General features: G+C 39.5%; 1 protein-coding gene across 1 annotated transcript in view; it reads right to left on the bottom strand.

Moving 5' to 3' along the window:
- The window catches only part of Iqgap1 (IQ motif containing GTPase activating protein 1), a 105566-nt gene that overhangs the window by 13205 nt on the left and 76028 nt on the right, over positions 1-16333 (bottom strand). Inside the window, exons 19-33 of the mRNA XM_005320167.5 lie at positions 15305-15475; positions 14531-14614; positions 14365-14436; positions 14199-14268; positions 13680-13888; positions 11937-12092; positions 11544-11707; positions 10863-11087; positions 6913-7053; positions 6739-6823; positions 5393-5625; positions 4661-4793; positions 3390-3492; positions 2774-2909; positions 2287-2374 (exon numbers count right to left, since the gene is read on the bottom strand). Coding sequence (XP_005320224.1) covers positions 2287-2374; positions 2774-2909; positions 3390-3492; positions 4661-4793; positions 5393-5625; positions 6739-6823; positions 6913-7053; positions 10863-11087; positions 11544-11707; positions 11937-12092; positions 13680-13888; positions 14199-14268; positions 14365-14436; positions 14531-14614; positions 15305-15475 — 2070 coding nt within the window. The remainder of the gene's footprint in view (positions 1-2286; positions 2375-2773; positions 2910-3389; positions 3493-4660; positions 4794-5392; positions 5626-6738; positions 6824-6912; positions 7054-10862; positions 11088-11543; positions 11708-11936; positions 12093-13679; positions 13889-14198; positions 14269-14364; positions 14437-14530; positions 14615-15304; positions 15476-16333) is intronic.

The following is a 16333-nucleotide window of genomic DNA, read 5'->3' as shown; positions in this document are numbered from 1 at the left end:
TTTTTTTTTTTTTTTTGAGACAGGGTCTAAGTTGCTTAGGGCTTTTATCTGCCTGCCTCAGCCTCCTGAGTCACTTGGATTACAGCTGTGTGCCACCATGCCCAGCCAGTATGTTTTGAACCGCTTATAATGGGAAGTTATATTTGCAGTGGCTTGTAGTTCAAATTTGTAATTCCTCCCAAATAGAATGATTCCCTTTCCTGTTTCCCACTATCCCTCTTTCTTCTAATGTCGAGACAACTGTGCATCCCATAATGCAAAAGAGTGCAGCCTCTGGAGTCAGACAGAACTGGATCCAAGTCTGTTTTTTTTTTTTTTTTTGCAACAGGCTGGTGATCTTAACCTGTAAGGGTCTTGGTTTCCTAATTTGTAAAACAGGGATGAAAAGACTCACCTCACAGGGATAATGTGAGGAATAAATGAAAAACAAAAGATTAACAGAAGTACTAACAAATAATAGATTTTCAATAGAGGATGGTTCCTGCTTTCCTACTTCAAATTTCCTTCCAGATTAAAGATGCTACAGTTATTGGGCATACCTTTTCTTGTCCCTCATACACACCTAAGTAGTAATAGATTGTAGTGTCTAAAAGCTGAGAATTCATTTAAAACAGTGGTTTTCAAACAGTTCTCTGTGTAGCCTTGAGGATTTCCCAGAGGTACCATGAGTCCTGGAGGGCCATGTTCTTGGAACTCCCAAAGTAACTCTAGTTTTACTTGCCCTACCCACCCCACCCCAATACTAAGGATTGAACTTTTAAAAGGTCCTCTACTACTGAGCCACATCCCCAGGACTTTTTAAAAATTTATTTTGAGATAAGGTTTTTATCAACTTTGCCCAAGATGGTGTCGAACTTGTGATTTTTCTGCCTCAGTCTCCTGAGTAGCTCAGGTTTCAGATGTTCCCACCATGTTTGATTTATAGGGGGCTTTCCCTACCTCTTCCCACATTTTCACTGGTGGATTGTAGTTGTATATAATAATGGGGTTTGTTGTTACATATTGTACATGCACATGATTTATCTATGTAATTTGATAATATCACTCCCCACTACCTCCCCCTCACTCAACTCTTCCCGTTCCCCCCTGGTCCTTTTCCTCTACCAATCTCCCTTTTATAGTGGGCTTCTAAGTAAGTTATCAACTTAATGAAGAAAATTCCCATGATTAAAACATGAAAAAAAAAATGACCTGACCAACTTTCTCATCTGACAAATGAGAAACAAGTTTTAAACATGAAGTGGACCCACCAACCCTTCCCAAAGCCTACTTCCCCATTCCACCCCTCACTCTGAGACTTTATCACACATTTAGATAATTCAACCACCATCTTCCCTGACAACTTTGCCCAATTAATCAATATTAAATGACCTCAGGGTTTACAAACATGCTTTAGTCCTTATCTCTGAAGGGCTAAATTCCTGTCTAGCTTTTGGGTTCTAAATAATTTGGTCTTGTGTGATTTTTTTTTTTCTCATTACTTCCTTCCGCTCACATCTTCATCCTAGATATGTAGTCAGATCATGTCACGCTCTTCCTCTCCTTTGCACCTTTGTTCATGTGGGCTCTGCACAGAATGCCTTCTCTTGACTTAAATGCACATCCAGATCCTGCCCATTCTGCAAGTTATACTTTTTCATGGAGCCTTCCTGATGCCCTTCTCCTCATTCACCTCTTTCCTCAAACTTAAATCGTTTTTATACTCTGTATAGAGTTAACTTTTAATGGTTTTATCACTGTTTCCAGTATATAGGTCACATTTCCCCAACAGAATCTTTTTCTTTTTCTTTCTTTTTTTTTTTTTTTTTAGTTTTCGGCAGACACAACATCTTTATTTATATGTGGTGCTGAGGATCGAACCCGGGCCGCATGCATGCCAGGTGAGCGTGCTACTGCTTGAGCCACATCCCCAGCCCTAGAATCTTAAAATCATTAAATTTAGGAGCCACATTCTGTACTTTTCTTCTATATACCAAGGTTGATAGAATTCCAACTATAAAATATTCAATAAATTACTAAATGAACTCATTGACTCTGCCCCAGGTTAAAATGACTCACTCTCTGAATGTACGTGTCAGAGAGCTTTATGTCCTAAGAACATTTTCTGGATGTTCTGGAACTAACAACTTTCTCAAACTAGTCCTAATTACCACCATCCTCTGGTTAAATCCAGAGTCACCCTAGATCACAATCTCTTATCTGTGTCCACCTCCTTTAACCCTGGCATGCACTTACAGGAAAGCTTATCTACCTTAGGAAGATGTTAAGTTAAACCTAAAATTTTACCTGTTCACTGGTGGCTGGTATTTCTAGGATTTCAGTTAAGGTCTCTCCTGGCTGGAATCGGATGACATCCACGATTAAACGTTTTGTGCTAAAATGAGATGAGAAAGCATTTAAACATTATACTGTGTATTTTGCTTCCTTTTAAGTGAACTAAAGCAATAACAATACAAATATCATTTCACAGAGATGCCAGCAGACAGCTGGTGATACAAGGTACTTGAGGCCCTGGGCTTATTTACGAAATTACAACAGTAGGTACCAGGGTTATGATTTCTGAGATTTAAGTTTTATTTTAGAACATTAGCAAAGTAAGACAAATACTTTTACAAATAAGGTATTAAAATGCCATGCATAAGAGATAACCAGAATTATGATAGTTATGAAGGCCAGGAGGATCATTTCAGGTACAATCCAGTTTGCTCTCTCACCAAAGGTCCAAGGATCTTTGAATTACATTCACTTCATTCTTCCTACTTTCAATACTCACTTCAATAAGATGGTCCGAGCATCCATTTCTGCATTCTCATCTCCAGGCACATCAAACTTATTAGTCAATGTGAGAGACACTTCTGTCTTAGCCAGTGCCTCCTTATTTGGGTCATTTAAATTGCCAGCGCTTTCCCCTGAAGGTTTGCGGGTGGGGGAGAGAAGAGAGTTAATATAATAAAAGGAGGAGATATTTGGGTGATAGTATACAAATAAAATATGCAAGTCTAAGATGATACTTGAATAAGACAACACAGTGTGGCAAGAATACTTTTTACTCAGAAATAAAAGAAAATATTATGCCAAAACTAAAAAGGCAAAGGATCCATAATGAAATAATTTCATAAATAGCTGACAAATAATTTTAACTCTGTAATATCACAATTCTCTCTCAAAATCTCTTCCTTACAGGACTCTCTAATTGTATGATTATTTATACTTAAAATGATCTCTTCCATTGGACTTCAACTTCTCACAGAAAGGGGCCACATTTGTTTTTGTTTCCCAGTACATATCCAGAATTTGGTAAAGTGCAAAATCAGAGGAGGTAATGACAACACAACACTTTTCTGTCGTGTTCACCTCTCATCTTCTGGGCAGTTAAGTCAGAGCATTACCTATCAGGGACTCAATGGTGGGCACCTCTCCAAGGTCGTCCAGCAGTTCATGGATTGGATCATTGTGCTCTGGAGCAATGGCATCCTGGTGGTCTAACAGGAGCTGAAAAGATCCTATTTTCAATACTATTTTCATACCCAGCTGTCTAGCTCCCATCCCCACCCATGATGCCTACCAGTGATCTATACAAAGGAGGCCAGACAACAAAGCTCGTATGTTCAAAACACTGACAAGCTAACCCTCAGCCAATTAAATCAAATAAAAACGAAATATATTAAGTAGCACAATAGGCTCCATTGACTGACGTATTAGTTATGATGTATGGAGAAGAAACACTTGATACTCTTTAAACTTCACGGCCCCAATGAAATCCATAGACTTCAATATCTAAATTCATCAATATAGCCTACTGCCAGTTCAAATAACTCACATTCAGACTGTAAATGCTTCCAGGGTAGAATATCTGTGGGCACCCCCAACCCCCACCGTGGGAGATCAAATGCAGCCAGTGTATAATATTGTTTTGTTTTGTTTTGTTTTTTTGTACCAGGGATTGAACCTAGGGGCACTTAGCTGGTTTTGAACTAGTGGTCCTCCAGCCTCAGCCTCCTGAGCTGCTGGGATTACAGGTGTGTGCCACCATACCTGGCACAATATCTTTTAATTCAGTGAAAAGCACACCAAATGAATATTTCATTATCAAGCCCTCAAGATGGTATTATCATAGGTTATGTCCTCAGAGATGACAGTCTCTGAAATTTCACTTATATTTCACATACATCCTCATTTCTTTTTCTGCATGTCCCCAAAGGGGAAAGAAATAATTTGAAAACTCTGCGGAAATAGGAGCTTCCAAGGGTGGGGGAGTCACTCCAAGGCTATAGAGAGGAAGAAATTGGTATTCTAGATAATGTTTTAAAAAATACAATTTTTTCAAGCCACTAGATAAGTGCTCACAATGTACATTTTGGAGCCCAGGGATTCTGACTCACTTAGTCTACGTGTGGTGGGGTCAGGCAACTTGATAATTCTAATGTAGGTGACCTGGGAATAATTTCCAGAAACTAAGCATGCAAGAGGCTATAGTTTCGATACCCAGAATTGTCGGGGAGTAGGGGAGAGGCAAAGGAAGAAAGACAACAAGATTTGGTGTCATTAACATCACAGGATGCTGAGATACTTGACCACCAGACATAGTAAGCAGCAGCCAAGGAAGATAATTAATTAATGACAGAGTAATGAAATTAAGTAATTAAAGAAAAATACTTACAGTGTGGGTGTTGATGATTTCACCAATGGAAATGTAGATAACTGGTTTGGTGAGGGTTACTAAATCAGAATACTCATCCACATTAAATTTATCCTGCAGCTCTGGGACATCACAAGCAGTTTGGAAAAATCGTCTGAAAATAAACACAGGAGGCAGCCCCCCAACAAGTGACACACACATGAGAAGCTTGCAAGATGAAAGTCCACAAACCTTTCAAGCAATGAGTTCAGACAGAAGCTAGTGAAGAGAATTAATTCTAGAGAAACTACTGCATATTTGATGTAAAAACTGCTGCTTGATAGCTTTGGGATACTGGTTCAAATAATTCTGTTCTATATCTAGTTTTAGTTCTGCCCACAAGAACCACTCAACTACAATTTAAAACAGTTCTCAGACACCCATGCCATTTACCTGTAGGATAGTACTCTGAAGCAGTGAATCCAAAACTGTTAATTAATCAAAATTAAGAGCACTTAATTCTTCTTTGATTACAAAGAAACATGGGCCTAATCTATAACTACTGTTTTTATATTAAGTACTGTCTATGTCATAAGAAAATATTCTTCAAAACGAATGCACCATCCTTTGGAGCCCTGAGTATATCAAACATGTATCTTTCGATATGGCAGCTCAGTCCAGGGAAAGCTAGAGGTGGTATTTAACCTTGTCTTTTCCCTCAGAGATTAAAATATGCTCATAGAATCTTTCAGATATTTTGTGCCTTTCTCTTACCTGAATTTCTGGTAGGACTGGGAAAGATACTCATTAATGATGCTTAAGTGGGCATTATCTCCCAGGAACATCTTATTGGAAGCTGCATGTTGGAGCATCTTTGCAATGGAGCCCAGATTTCGGCGTTGGTCAGTGGTAAGTTGGCCTCCTGCCGACAGGTCAATGATGTCAAAGGCATCAGGAGCAACAATGGCTGGATTCATGTATCGGTAGTAAAGCAAGTTACCAATAATCTGGAAACAGATAAAAAATAATGCTGGCTATTAAAAACCATATCACCAAGTATACCACTAATGACTTTGCTAGCAAAGAAAATGAGAAAATGCAATCCTGTGAGGAAAAAAATAAAACACACACACACACACACACACACACACACACACACACCACACACGCGCGCGTGCGCACATGCACCATGCATAGATAAACTTTCTCTCAGGGCCTAGAATTAGAATAAAAATTATTTTGTTGGGTGTGGGGAAAAAAGGGAGAACCACTACCAGTAACTGATGAAAGAAGAGATTCGGAAATAAAAATGATAGACTTAAGGGCATCTTTTGTTCATATATCATGGTAGTAAATAAAGTTGCTGTCATCCACATGCACTTTTTACTTTCACACAGGTGGGCTTTTCATTATAAGAAGCTAATAAACATAGTTAAGATAAGTACTTAAACACAATCTACTTAGCATAGTGCAAGCTGCCCAACCCCCATCATCCTCATGCTGCAGACTTCAAAGGCAAACTTTATGCCTCTGAAATGAAATCACTCAACATACATCTCTACTGTAGAAGAATTCAAGGACAGTCACAGCATTTCCCCTAGAGGTTTCATTCAGAAAAAATAAAATTAATTCACCTGAATAGAAAGTCTAGAATCGAGGCCTCACTGTGGAAAAGCACAGAACTAGGAGAGAGAAGAAAAAAGCGTTCAGATTAAAAAAAAGAAGAAGAAAAGAGTGTAGCTGAGTAAGAAAGTTTTTTCAGCAATAGCTTTAGCAGAAACAATTGTGCTTGCTATTTTTCACCTGGCCACCAGCAGAGGGAGCAATTCTTCAGCGAGAAGATAGAACTCAGAAATTTAATGAGACAGGAAAAAAAATCCATCTTCCTCTACTTGTGTTTAAGGTACACTGAGTGCCATTCAAATTGAATAGGAACTGTTTCATACCAAGAGAGCCATGATTTACTATTTACAATTGCTTTTAAGAGTTCACAATCAATGGTGAATTATGCCAGAAACTATGCTTAGGCACCCACTAATGGTCTGTCAGGACTAATTTTGTAACTTTTTCTTCAAAGGGCTATTAGAAGGGCAAGATTCTGTCTGTTTTCAGACTCTTACCTTCAGCAGCTCGTCCTCACCAGCATCAGGAAACTTCTCATGCAAGGAGTCTTTCAGCACTTTGGCAATGAAGCGCATCCCATAACTGTAGGATGGACAGTGAGAAGGGTCAAACGAACAGCAAGACACTAACATTGGGCTATATTTGGGGTCATAAAAACTGATAACACTCACGGGATTTTGTCGACAGAGCTGATGATGGCTGAGAGGAACTTGTCTGTCACAGCCCTCATGTTCCTAATAGAGTTGTCTAGCCTTGTCTTCACTTCTTCATGAGCCAGAGCCTGCTCAGGGGTCACATCATAGGGCAGTTTGCTGGAAAAGCAGAAATTCCCCCCAACTATGTTAGACTGACAGCCAGGAACCATGACTTTTATACACAGAAAGATCTAGAAAGATTAGGTAACTTACACTTATGCTCACAGAGCTGTTAAGTGGTAAGGCTAGAATTTTTTTTTAAATATTTATTTTTTAGTTGTAGTTAAGCACAATACCTTTATTTCACTTATTTATTTTTATGTGGAGCTGAGGATCCAGAGTCTCACACATACAAGGCAAGCGGTTTACCGTTGAGCCACAACCCAGCCCAAGGCTAGAATTTGAACTCAGGTTTTCAAACTGTGAATTAGGTGTCATGAATTTTGTGCCAGCACTATGATAAACATTTAGGATTAAAGACAAGATATATCTTCTCTTGATAATCTTCCAGTCCCATGGGAGACACAGACAGGGATCAGTATAAACAAACAGAAGTTGACCAGAAGTGCTGCAGGACTACAGACTACCACTCAGACTGCAGAAAGCAAAGGTGGCTTCCAAAAGGAAGAGACAACTGAACTCAGGAAAAAGAAGAGAAGGGTCTTCCAGGAATGAAGATCAAATGCAAAGAAAGGGAGGAGGGACCTGCATATACAGTAACAAAATCTGGACTTGTTAGTAATCAGAAGCCAGTGGAAACTATCAAAAGTTAGGAGATATGCATTTTGAGGAAGACTGCTTTGTCAAGTAATGAATTAAATACGGACAGACACAGATGAAAGAGACAGGAGATCAATGTCACAGCCTGATGAAGAAATTCTGAGCATGACCAAAGGTGCAGCAGTGGGGACCAAGAGAAAAAAATCTGATGGATATAAAGTAGATAAACTACATTTAATAGAATCTGAGGCCTTTTGGATGCTGAAGGGAGTAGACAGTTACATACAGGAATCAGAGCTACAGGCACTAATGAGATTACTTAAGGAGAGGGCACTGAATGAGTCAGAACTGGCATGGGAACAGTAGATGTGCTAGAACGTGTGGCCTGGGCTTAACCAGAATGGGAGGGAGGACACAGGAAGTTGAAACACAAAATGAAATGCAGAGATCATGGTTTTGGTACTTTCATAAAGTCAAAAAATAGTAACAATTATATTGGATTATCCAGATGAGCCCTAAGCCCAAGGGCCTTATGAGAGAAAGGCAGAGGCAGATTTCATATAACCAGAAGAGGAGGAGGCAATGTGACTAGAGAGGCAGAGACCAGCAATATGGCCACAAGTAATGGGATACTAACAGCCACCAAAAGCTGGAAGAAGCAAGGAACAGATTTCTAACCAGAGCCTCCAGAGGGAACACAGCCCCGCCAGTTCCTTGATTTCAGCACAGCAATATTGACATCAGATTTCTTGCCTCCAGAACAGTGAGAGAATAAATCCCCCACTTCCTTCCCATATAGAGGATTGAACTTTACCATGGAGATACATCCCTAGTCCTTTTTATTTTTTTAATTTTGAGACAGGTTCTGGTTAAGTTGCTGAGGCTGGCCTGGAACTTCTGACACTCCTGCCTCAGCCTCCTGAGTTGCTGGGATTACACCCAACAAACCAGGCAAATTTCTATTGTTTAAGAAATCTGTGGTGATTTGTTATAGCAACCCTAAGAAACTAATACAAGTATATAGGGTTATGACTCTGTCATAGTGTCAAATATTCCACAGGTAGACTATAATACATGAATTCAGCTCAATAGTAACATTCAATGAGAAACAATAAGCAATTTGGAATTTATAAAAAGTTGTACTATGTATCTTACTATTTAATATTAGTAAAATTTATAATAGCCTTATTATAGTGGGGCTAGAATGTAGCTCAGTGGTAAAGCACTTTCCTAACTATACACAAGGCCCTGGGTTTAGTGCTCTGCCAATGAGCCACAACCCCAGCCCCCCCCCAAATATTTCTTTAATTAAAAAAATATAAACAAGGAAAACAAAGCAATGAGCAAAGGGAACAAAAGTACTAAAATCAATGGTTGTAGTCAAAGAAAAGATTAAACCTTTTAAGGTTTCAGAGGTGACCATTCTTCCCAAGAGGTGACAAGGTCATGGCCTGCTGTGTGGTAGCTGCAAGAGAAGAGGAAGGCTCTAGCCTTTGTGATGTCCACACACAGGATGGTTCCCACCACACCTCACAGTTACTGGTATCAAAAAAATATTAAAATCAATTCCCATTTTCTGAAAAGTAAAAGGAGACAAGAGTTTCTTACTGATAGCCATAAGAGAAAAAAATGGCCATTGGAATTCTGATCTAAATAGCACTGACTCATGGACCATCAAGGGGAATAACTTAGCCATTGTCCATGGGCTGTTAACCAGAGAAGCTCTAGGCTGCCAGCAAAACTTCCCAGACAAGGCTAGGGGTGTAGCTCAGGGCTACCATGTGTACGTAATATGCATAAGGCTGAGTTCCTTCCATACCAGAAAGGAAAGGATAAGAGGGACAGAGAGGTGGTGAGGGAGAGAAGGAAGGAGAAAGAAAAGGGTCGGGAGGGAGACATAAAAGAGAATGAGAGGGAGAAGGAAGGAAGAGAAAACTTCCCACACAAGTATTTCATCACACCAAGCAATGATCTGAATCCTGGTGAAAGACTAAAAGTACTGAGAACAAAATCAGATGCCAAATGATTCCCAGCAGGGATAAGGTCTTTCTAGGAGTCAGCATGTTCTGTTCTTCACGGAGGGTACACTTCCTCCTTTGCATGGCGTCCAGATACAAACAAAGTAGAATGATGTAGAACAGTGTTATTCAAATTGTGGATCAGTGCCAGTCTATAACCAGTGGAAGACAAGATGAGGAGATTGAGCCAGAATGAAAATCAATGTACAGTTTTCCTCATTGAAAAACATTAGCTGAACTAAACTGTTACACACAAGATCTCCCATAACTGGCCTGCAAACCACACTTTGAATTGCAATGGTGTGGACTCCTGGGAGCTTTATGCATGAGCTAACCCTACTCTATAAGAAGAAAAACACCAGACATCAAGCTGCTCATATCTCCATTCCTCACTCAAGCTCAATAAAACCTGAAACATTTTGGCTTTCTTTAATTTTGTTTTACCAGTATTACCCATATTTGACTGACAAACCTGTGCTTTAGGTAAGTTAACATTGCGTGGTTAAACTATAGGCCTGGCACAGAAATCTCCTACAATAAATTAATTTAGTTAGTCTCTCAGTGTACCAGGGCAGCTGGCCATTCACCCTATACCATTTTTACAATTTTACTTTAATCAAATAGGATGGTCTCACCCATCTGCAGCCTTCCTGTTCATTCAACTGAATCTCTAGTTATATCAGGATCCTTTCAGGTCCTAGACCCTCCACTGTAGGGCACTGAGGCATGAACACTCTGTACCAAGGCCTCAGCCAAATGAAATTCTACCACCTCAGTCAGAGTCTCCCTAACCACCCTATCTACACTGTTCTCTCTTGTATTTTCTACTATAGTACCCTACATTAAACCTCCCAAAACTTCCCTCGATTTATCATTATTTTTATGTATCTATTTGTTGTCTCTCTTATCTAATAAACTATAAAGAGAGGGCAAAAAGCATGTTTGTTTCTCTCATTATTGTATGTTTTACTATATGTGTATCTAACACAGTGCCTGGGACATAGTAAATACTCAATAAACATTTGTTAAACAAGCAAATTTGCTACCAGTTTAGCAGTTTAAAGAACAGGTTTTCTAAGGAAAAGCTATTTGAACCATTATTATTTTGTAAATCAAAGGTAACTACATTTTTAAAAAGGCAGAGAAAGTAATAAAAACAGGAAAGAAAAAGTGGTACAGCTATCATACCTTGCCTCTCCTGTCTGGGACTCCATCTGGTTAACCCAAGATTTGTAGATGTCCACAGGGTCAGTTTTGATGTTGAGAGATTTGTCATCCATAATCTCTTTCACGACAGGGGCCAAGATCTGTCTCAGTGCATTCTGGCCCCGGGCACCACGGTTGAAACTTACAACCATCTTAATAACTGTAGGATTTCCTGTCACAATCTCTTGAATCTGATCTACCTTTGACCTATAAAACATCAGATACAATTCAATTTAATCTCAGAATTTATCATCTTAAAGAGCATTCCTATTTATAGATTCCCATATCCTTGGGAACAGAGCAAGTTGAAAATATTTCCCAACACTCATGGAACCTTCCTGCAGCTATATACTGACTCATGGAGTCATGATGAGGGCCTCTTAGACAGACATACGGGGCCATTATGTTTGGATCAGCTTTATTTGGAATTATATCTGACAATAAAATATTTCTAAAATTAATTTAGCAAATCTCTTATTCTCCCAGAAGCAAAACTTTATATTATATACTTTATATATAATTTTTTAAAAGTGGATGCTTCTTTAGAAAGTACTTCTCACAAATTAACTGAGATAAAGAAAAGGCCTGGGCAGGACTGATTCTGAAACTATGAGCATCTGTGATGGTTGGAAGGGGCGCCACTCTGCAGCAATCCCTGCATACTTGATCTCCTCCTGGAGAGCTGTCTTAAACAGTCGCAGTAGCAGGTACTCCTCTCGCTGATTGGATGCATAGTTGTAGAGTGTGAAGATTACAGAGTCCATGAACTTTGTGGACTTGTTCTGGGGCATCTGAAAAATCAGCTTGGCCAGATAGGTGGGGTTGGTCTGAAATAAAACCAAGGGATAAGTAATTCCTAGATAACATGAAGACTAACAAAAAATATTCTTTTTTTTTTTTTAATTTGAAGGGTTAGATAAGTAAAGAAAAATAAGACAGCCCTGCACATACCCTCAGTAGAAATCAGAAATACTTTCAAGAGATGTATGGGTAAGATTTCCTCGTGGGAAAGTAAATGAACTAAATGTTGCAATACCAATTTGAGGAGCCACTCACCTGCAGTAAATAAAACAGGTGCTGATAAGCTTCTAACTTCTCTCTCTTCTCCTTGCTCAAAGCCTTGAGACCTCCCTTCTGTTTATTTATCATCATCATATCAGACAACTGTTCCTTATTTTTTTTGGTAAGCTTTTTACTGTGGGAAACCACATCCTATAAACAGAAACCAACACACAGATTGAAAAGTTTTCTAAAAGGAAACTCTGGGCATGTGAAAAGGTCTTTTAGTACCTGCACACTTACATGAAGGTCTTCTATGCTGGCAGATCCCCACTAAATTTTTTTGAACCACTAAAATATCCTATTTTAGCCTAGTATACCAATCAACTCCATTCCAACTTCTGCCTTCCTATAAAGAATATGAGCAATATGGGTGGTTTTTCATATAGGCTCATGGATAACAAAAAAACAAAAAACAAAAAAAGAACAGTCCATGGAATCAGGAAACCACCTTCTAGGAATTTATCTTAAAAATATAGAGCACCCTAGTTCAATCCCCAGTACCCCCCCCCTCCCCGCCAAAAAAATAAATAAATAAAACAAAACCACCACCACCAACAACAAAGCATCTTAAGCCAGTCATGGTTAGTATATGCCTATAATCCCAGGTACTCAGAAGGTTGAAGCAGAATGGTCACAAGTTCATGGCCAACCAAGACAAATTAGCAAGATCCTGTCTCAAAGAAAGAAAAAGTCAGGAGGGCTGGGATGCGGCTCAATGGTAGAACACTTGCCAAGTATGTACAAGGCTCTAAGGGGAATCCTAGAACAGAAAACAAACAAGCAAGCAAAAACAAAACAAAACAAAAAACCCACACACAAAAAAGAAAATCTTGTACACAGTGATAGTCCTGGCTACTTTGGAGGATGAGGAAGGAGGATTATTTGAGTCTAAGAGTTCAAGGACAGCCTGGGCAGCATAGTGTGATCCCATCTCAAAAAGAAAAATTCAAATACAATAAAAACATCATTTGAGATATAACTACTATTTTACTTATAATAAAAACTTGGGAAACAACCTAAATGTCAAAACAGTAGGGGAAAATGAGGCAAATCAAGTGTGTATCTTTTTTTTTTTTTAAGAGAGAGAATTTTTTAATATTTATTTTTTAGTTTTCGGTGGACACAACATCTTTGTTTTTATTTTTATGTGGTACTGAGCATCAAACCCAACACCCCGCGCATGCCAGGCGAGCACGCTACCGCTTGAACCACATCCCCAGCCCCTCAAAGTGTATCCTCTAATGAAGTATTATACTGCCCTTAGATTACTTATGATATTTATCACATGGAAAAAGAGTCTTATCCTCTAACATTAAAATGTAGGAGGACGTGTGAGGCACTGGGTTCGATCCTCAGCACCACATAAAAATAAAATATATTGTGTCCACCTACAACTAAAAAAAAAAAAATATATATCTAGGAGGCCTGGGCATGTAGCTGATTGGTAGGGTGCTTGCCTAGTATGTGTGAAGCCTTGGGTTGATCTCCAGCAGCACAAAAGCAAACAAAAACAAAACAAAAAATAGGATAAAAAATGATTACAGAGTAGTGGAATTAGGGGAGGATTTTTTATTTTCTAAAATTCCATTATTTTACTTCATATGAAACTTTAAAAAAATGTCATTAGCTGAAAAAAAGTTATAAGTCTCTATGCCCCCTGAAGGTCAGAAAAGGTAAAGCAGAGGTGACAAAGCAGGACGCAAAGTGCTGTAGGGTCCCACGGGCATTGGGTCATACCTGCAATGTAATTTTATTTTTCACTAGCAGTCCAATTTTGATATCCATGAGATTGAGGTCATTCTCTAGTTGCTGGTTGGAACGAATGAGGGTGATGACTTCTTCCCGCATCTTCATAAGATCAAGCTCCTCCTGAAAATCCTGGTCACTTTGGTCCAGTAGGTGGACAAATTTTCGAACCACAATCATAGGAGGATCCTCAGCATTGACTGACAGAAGGAAAAACATCCATCACACAAAGAACAAGAGTTATCAAAAAAAGTTCTAAGGTTCAGGAAGTATCTGCATTATCTTGAAAATTTTTGAGACGTCTTAGCTATATCAAATGCAGTCTCCTCTATCATACTATTGCTATGTTACAACAATGGCTAATGCAGCAAGCAACAAGACATCTAGCCACATTAGAAAAGGGGCTTAAATCCCAAGTAGTACCTTCCCACCAAGCCTTGCCTTCAGGACAACCAAAGAGATCTGTGGTGAACACCCAGAACCTGCCTCAACTCCTCCCAAGTTACTCACTGAGAGTCTTGTAGTCATCACGAGCTTTGTTTGCCCGAATAAAAGCCTGGATTTTGATAATGTCATTTATCTGAGAAGCAAAGAAAAAGAAATGCCTTTGCTCATTCTTCTAACAAATATGTAGTAGAAGCAATATAACTGGCCCATGTTACCCAAGAGTACTTACATGGTCTCGGAAATACTGTAGGCGATCTCTATAGCGCTTTCTAGCTTGATGCATCCTTGCCAGGGACTGAATCTGTGGAAAAGGGATCCTGGAACTTAGAAGAGTCCTTCTTTAAACATGCCATGTTTGCACCCCACCTGGAGGAACCTCACTCAGGCTACCATACCTTCACAACTTCATCTTTATGGGAGCGCAGGTAAGCTAAACGATCTTGATATGCCTTCTTCTGCTTGTATCCTCTCCACTGTGACTGCAGTCATCAAATATTATAGGTGACATGTTATTTCCCAAGGATCAGTGGAAGTTAAAAAAAATCTCATCCTGACATATCATCCAAGTACAAGTTCATGATGAAGCTTTAGAAAGGATTGCTTCCAGCAGTGACACTAGAAGGAGGGCCTGGCCACACCTCCTCCAGGAGAACGGTGGCTACATTCCACTTCCTGGACATCTTTTAAAGCGCAGCATAAAGAATCACTGACTGGTTCCTTAATAATAAATCTATTAAGGAAGCTAAAAATTAGTATTCCCATTCTACAGATGAAGAAGCAAACTTAAGATTCACCAGTGTCCGGCATGAGTGGCACCATAATTCCTAAGAATCCTAACTCAGGATTCTTCCTGTGACGACACTGTGCTACCATGTTATTGAAGCAAAACCAGTTTTTTCTCTCAAGATTCAAATTTTACACAAAGGCATAGTGTTAGAGAGAAGAAGAGGCTGCCCAAGAACTGCCACTGTACCATCATTAAACACTAAGCACACGTTAAACATTAAGCACACTGATTACAATGGTAGCAAAGAAAAGGTATTTGTTAAGAGGAGAAAAAAAGGTCAGAAGTTAAGAAACACACTCACACCTTTGATTTTAGGAGCTGACAGTTTATTGCCCCTGATCTAGAAGCCTTCTTGCTGTGTGTATAATACACTCTGAAATACCTGGATGCAGGTGATGGCAGGAATTTGTTTCTTCAGGAAATTCATTCTGGACCGGAATTCCTGTCGAACTAAGTAGCCACGGCAGCAAGCTTGCAGCTTGGTGATCAAGCCTTCATTGGCCAACCAAAGCTGTTCTCGGTTGTACGCAGCAGTCACCCCAGAGATGGAACTCTAAAAAAAACAGTGGTTCACATTCAAAGATATCCAAAATTGAGAATGGACACTAATTTTACCAAAGTTTCATTCAAAGCACAAATCTAACCCTCACTGCTTCCTAAATCTCTATTAGATTTTCACCTGAGCAATAGAAATAAACCTCAGGTGTGTATTTTCAGGGCGAGCTTGGAAATACAAGTTATCTTCTTTTACAAGTTATCTTTTATCCACCCAACTATCTCCACTATACTAGCTGAGAAGGAGTCACTGTTGACAGGAATATAGTGATTGGTACCACTACAGGGCTGTGTACTGTGCACAGGTGGCTCCCAGGATGCAAAAGTGTGGCATCCCTACACAGACTGCAAATGATCTTAAAAAGCAATCTAGAGGTTTTGGACTGTTGCTGTAGAAACTGGAGAACCAGAAAACCTTGAAGCAAAGAAATTAACGATCAGATTTATTTTCAGAAAAATAATACTATTAGAAGAAAAGCTGACAGAATGGAGTGAGGAGAAATTTTAAGAAAGTGAGTGAATCAGAAAGCTGCCATCATAATGGAAGTGAGAGGACCTGGGCTTAATGAGGGCAGCAGCAGTGAGAATGGGGAGGAAGAGCTTCTGGTTACCCATTTAATACCCACATTCTCCCTTTTCTGTGGTGTTAGAGTCTTCTCCCCTCTAGCATCCCCCACACCCCAGCAACACCATGAGCATTTAAACCACCCCTGCTTTGAGTAGGCATGGTTAGGTGAGACCTTTGGGAAAGCTCCTGAAGACAGGGAGCTGGCAGTATGCCCTCTAGCTTTTCTTCCCCTTCTTACATTCTGTCTGGACTGCTAACTTGATAGTCGGAGCGCTAAGGTCATGTTCA

The sequence above is a fragment of the Ictidomys tridecemlineatus genome, chromosome 5 (assembly GCF_052094955.1).
Source record: "Ictidomys tridecemlineatus isolate mIctTri1 chromosome 5, mIctTri1.hap1, whole genome shotgun sequence".
Classification (NCBI taxonomy): domain Eukaryota; kingdom Metazoa; phylum Chordata; class Mammalia; order Rodentia; family Sciuridae; genus Ictidomys; species Ictidomys tridecemlineatus.
The sequence above is the reverse complement of the archived record's forward strand: the minus strand, read 5'-3'. Positions and strand labels throughout refer to the sequence as shown.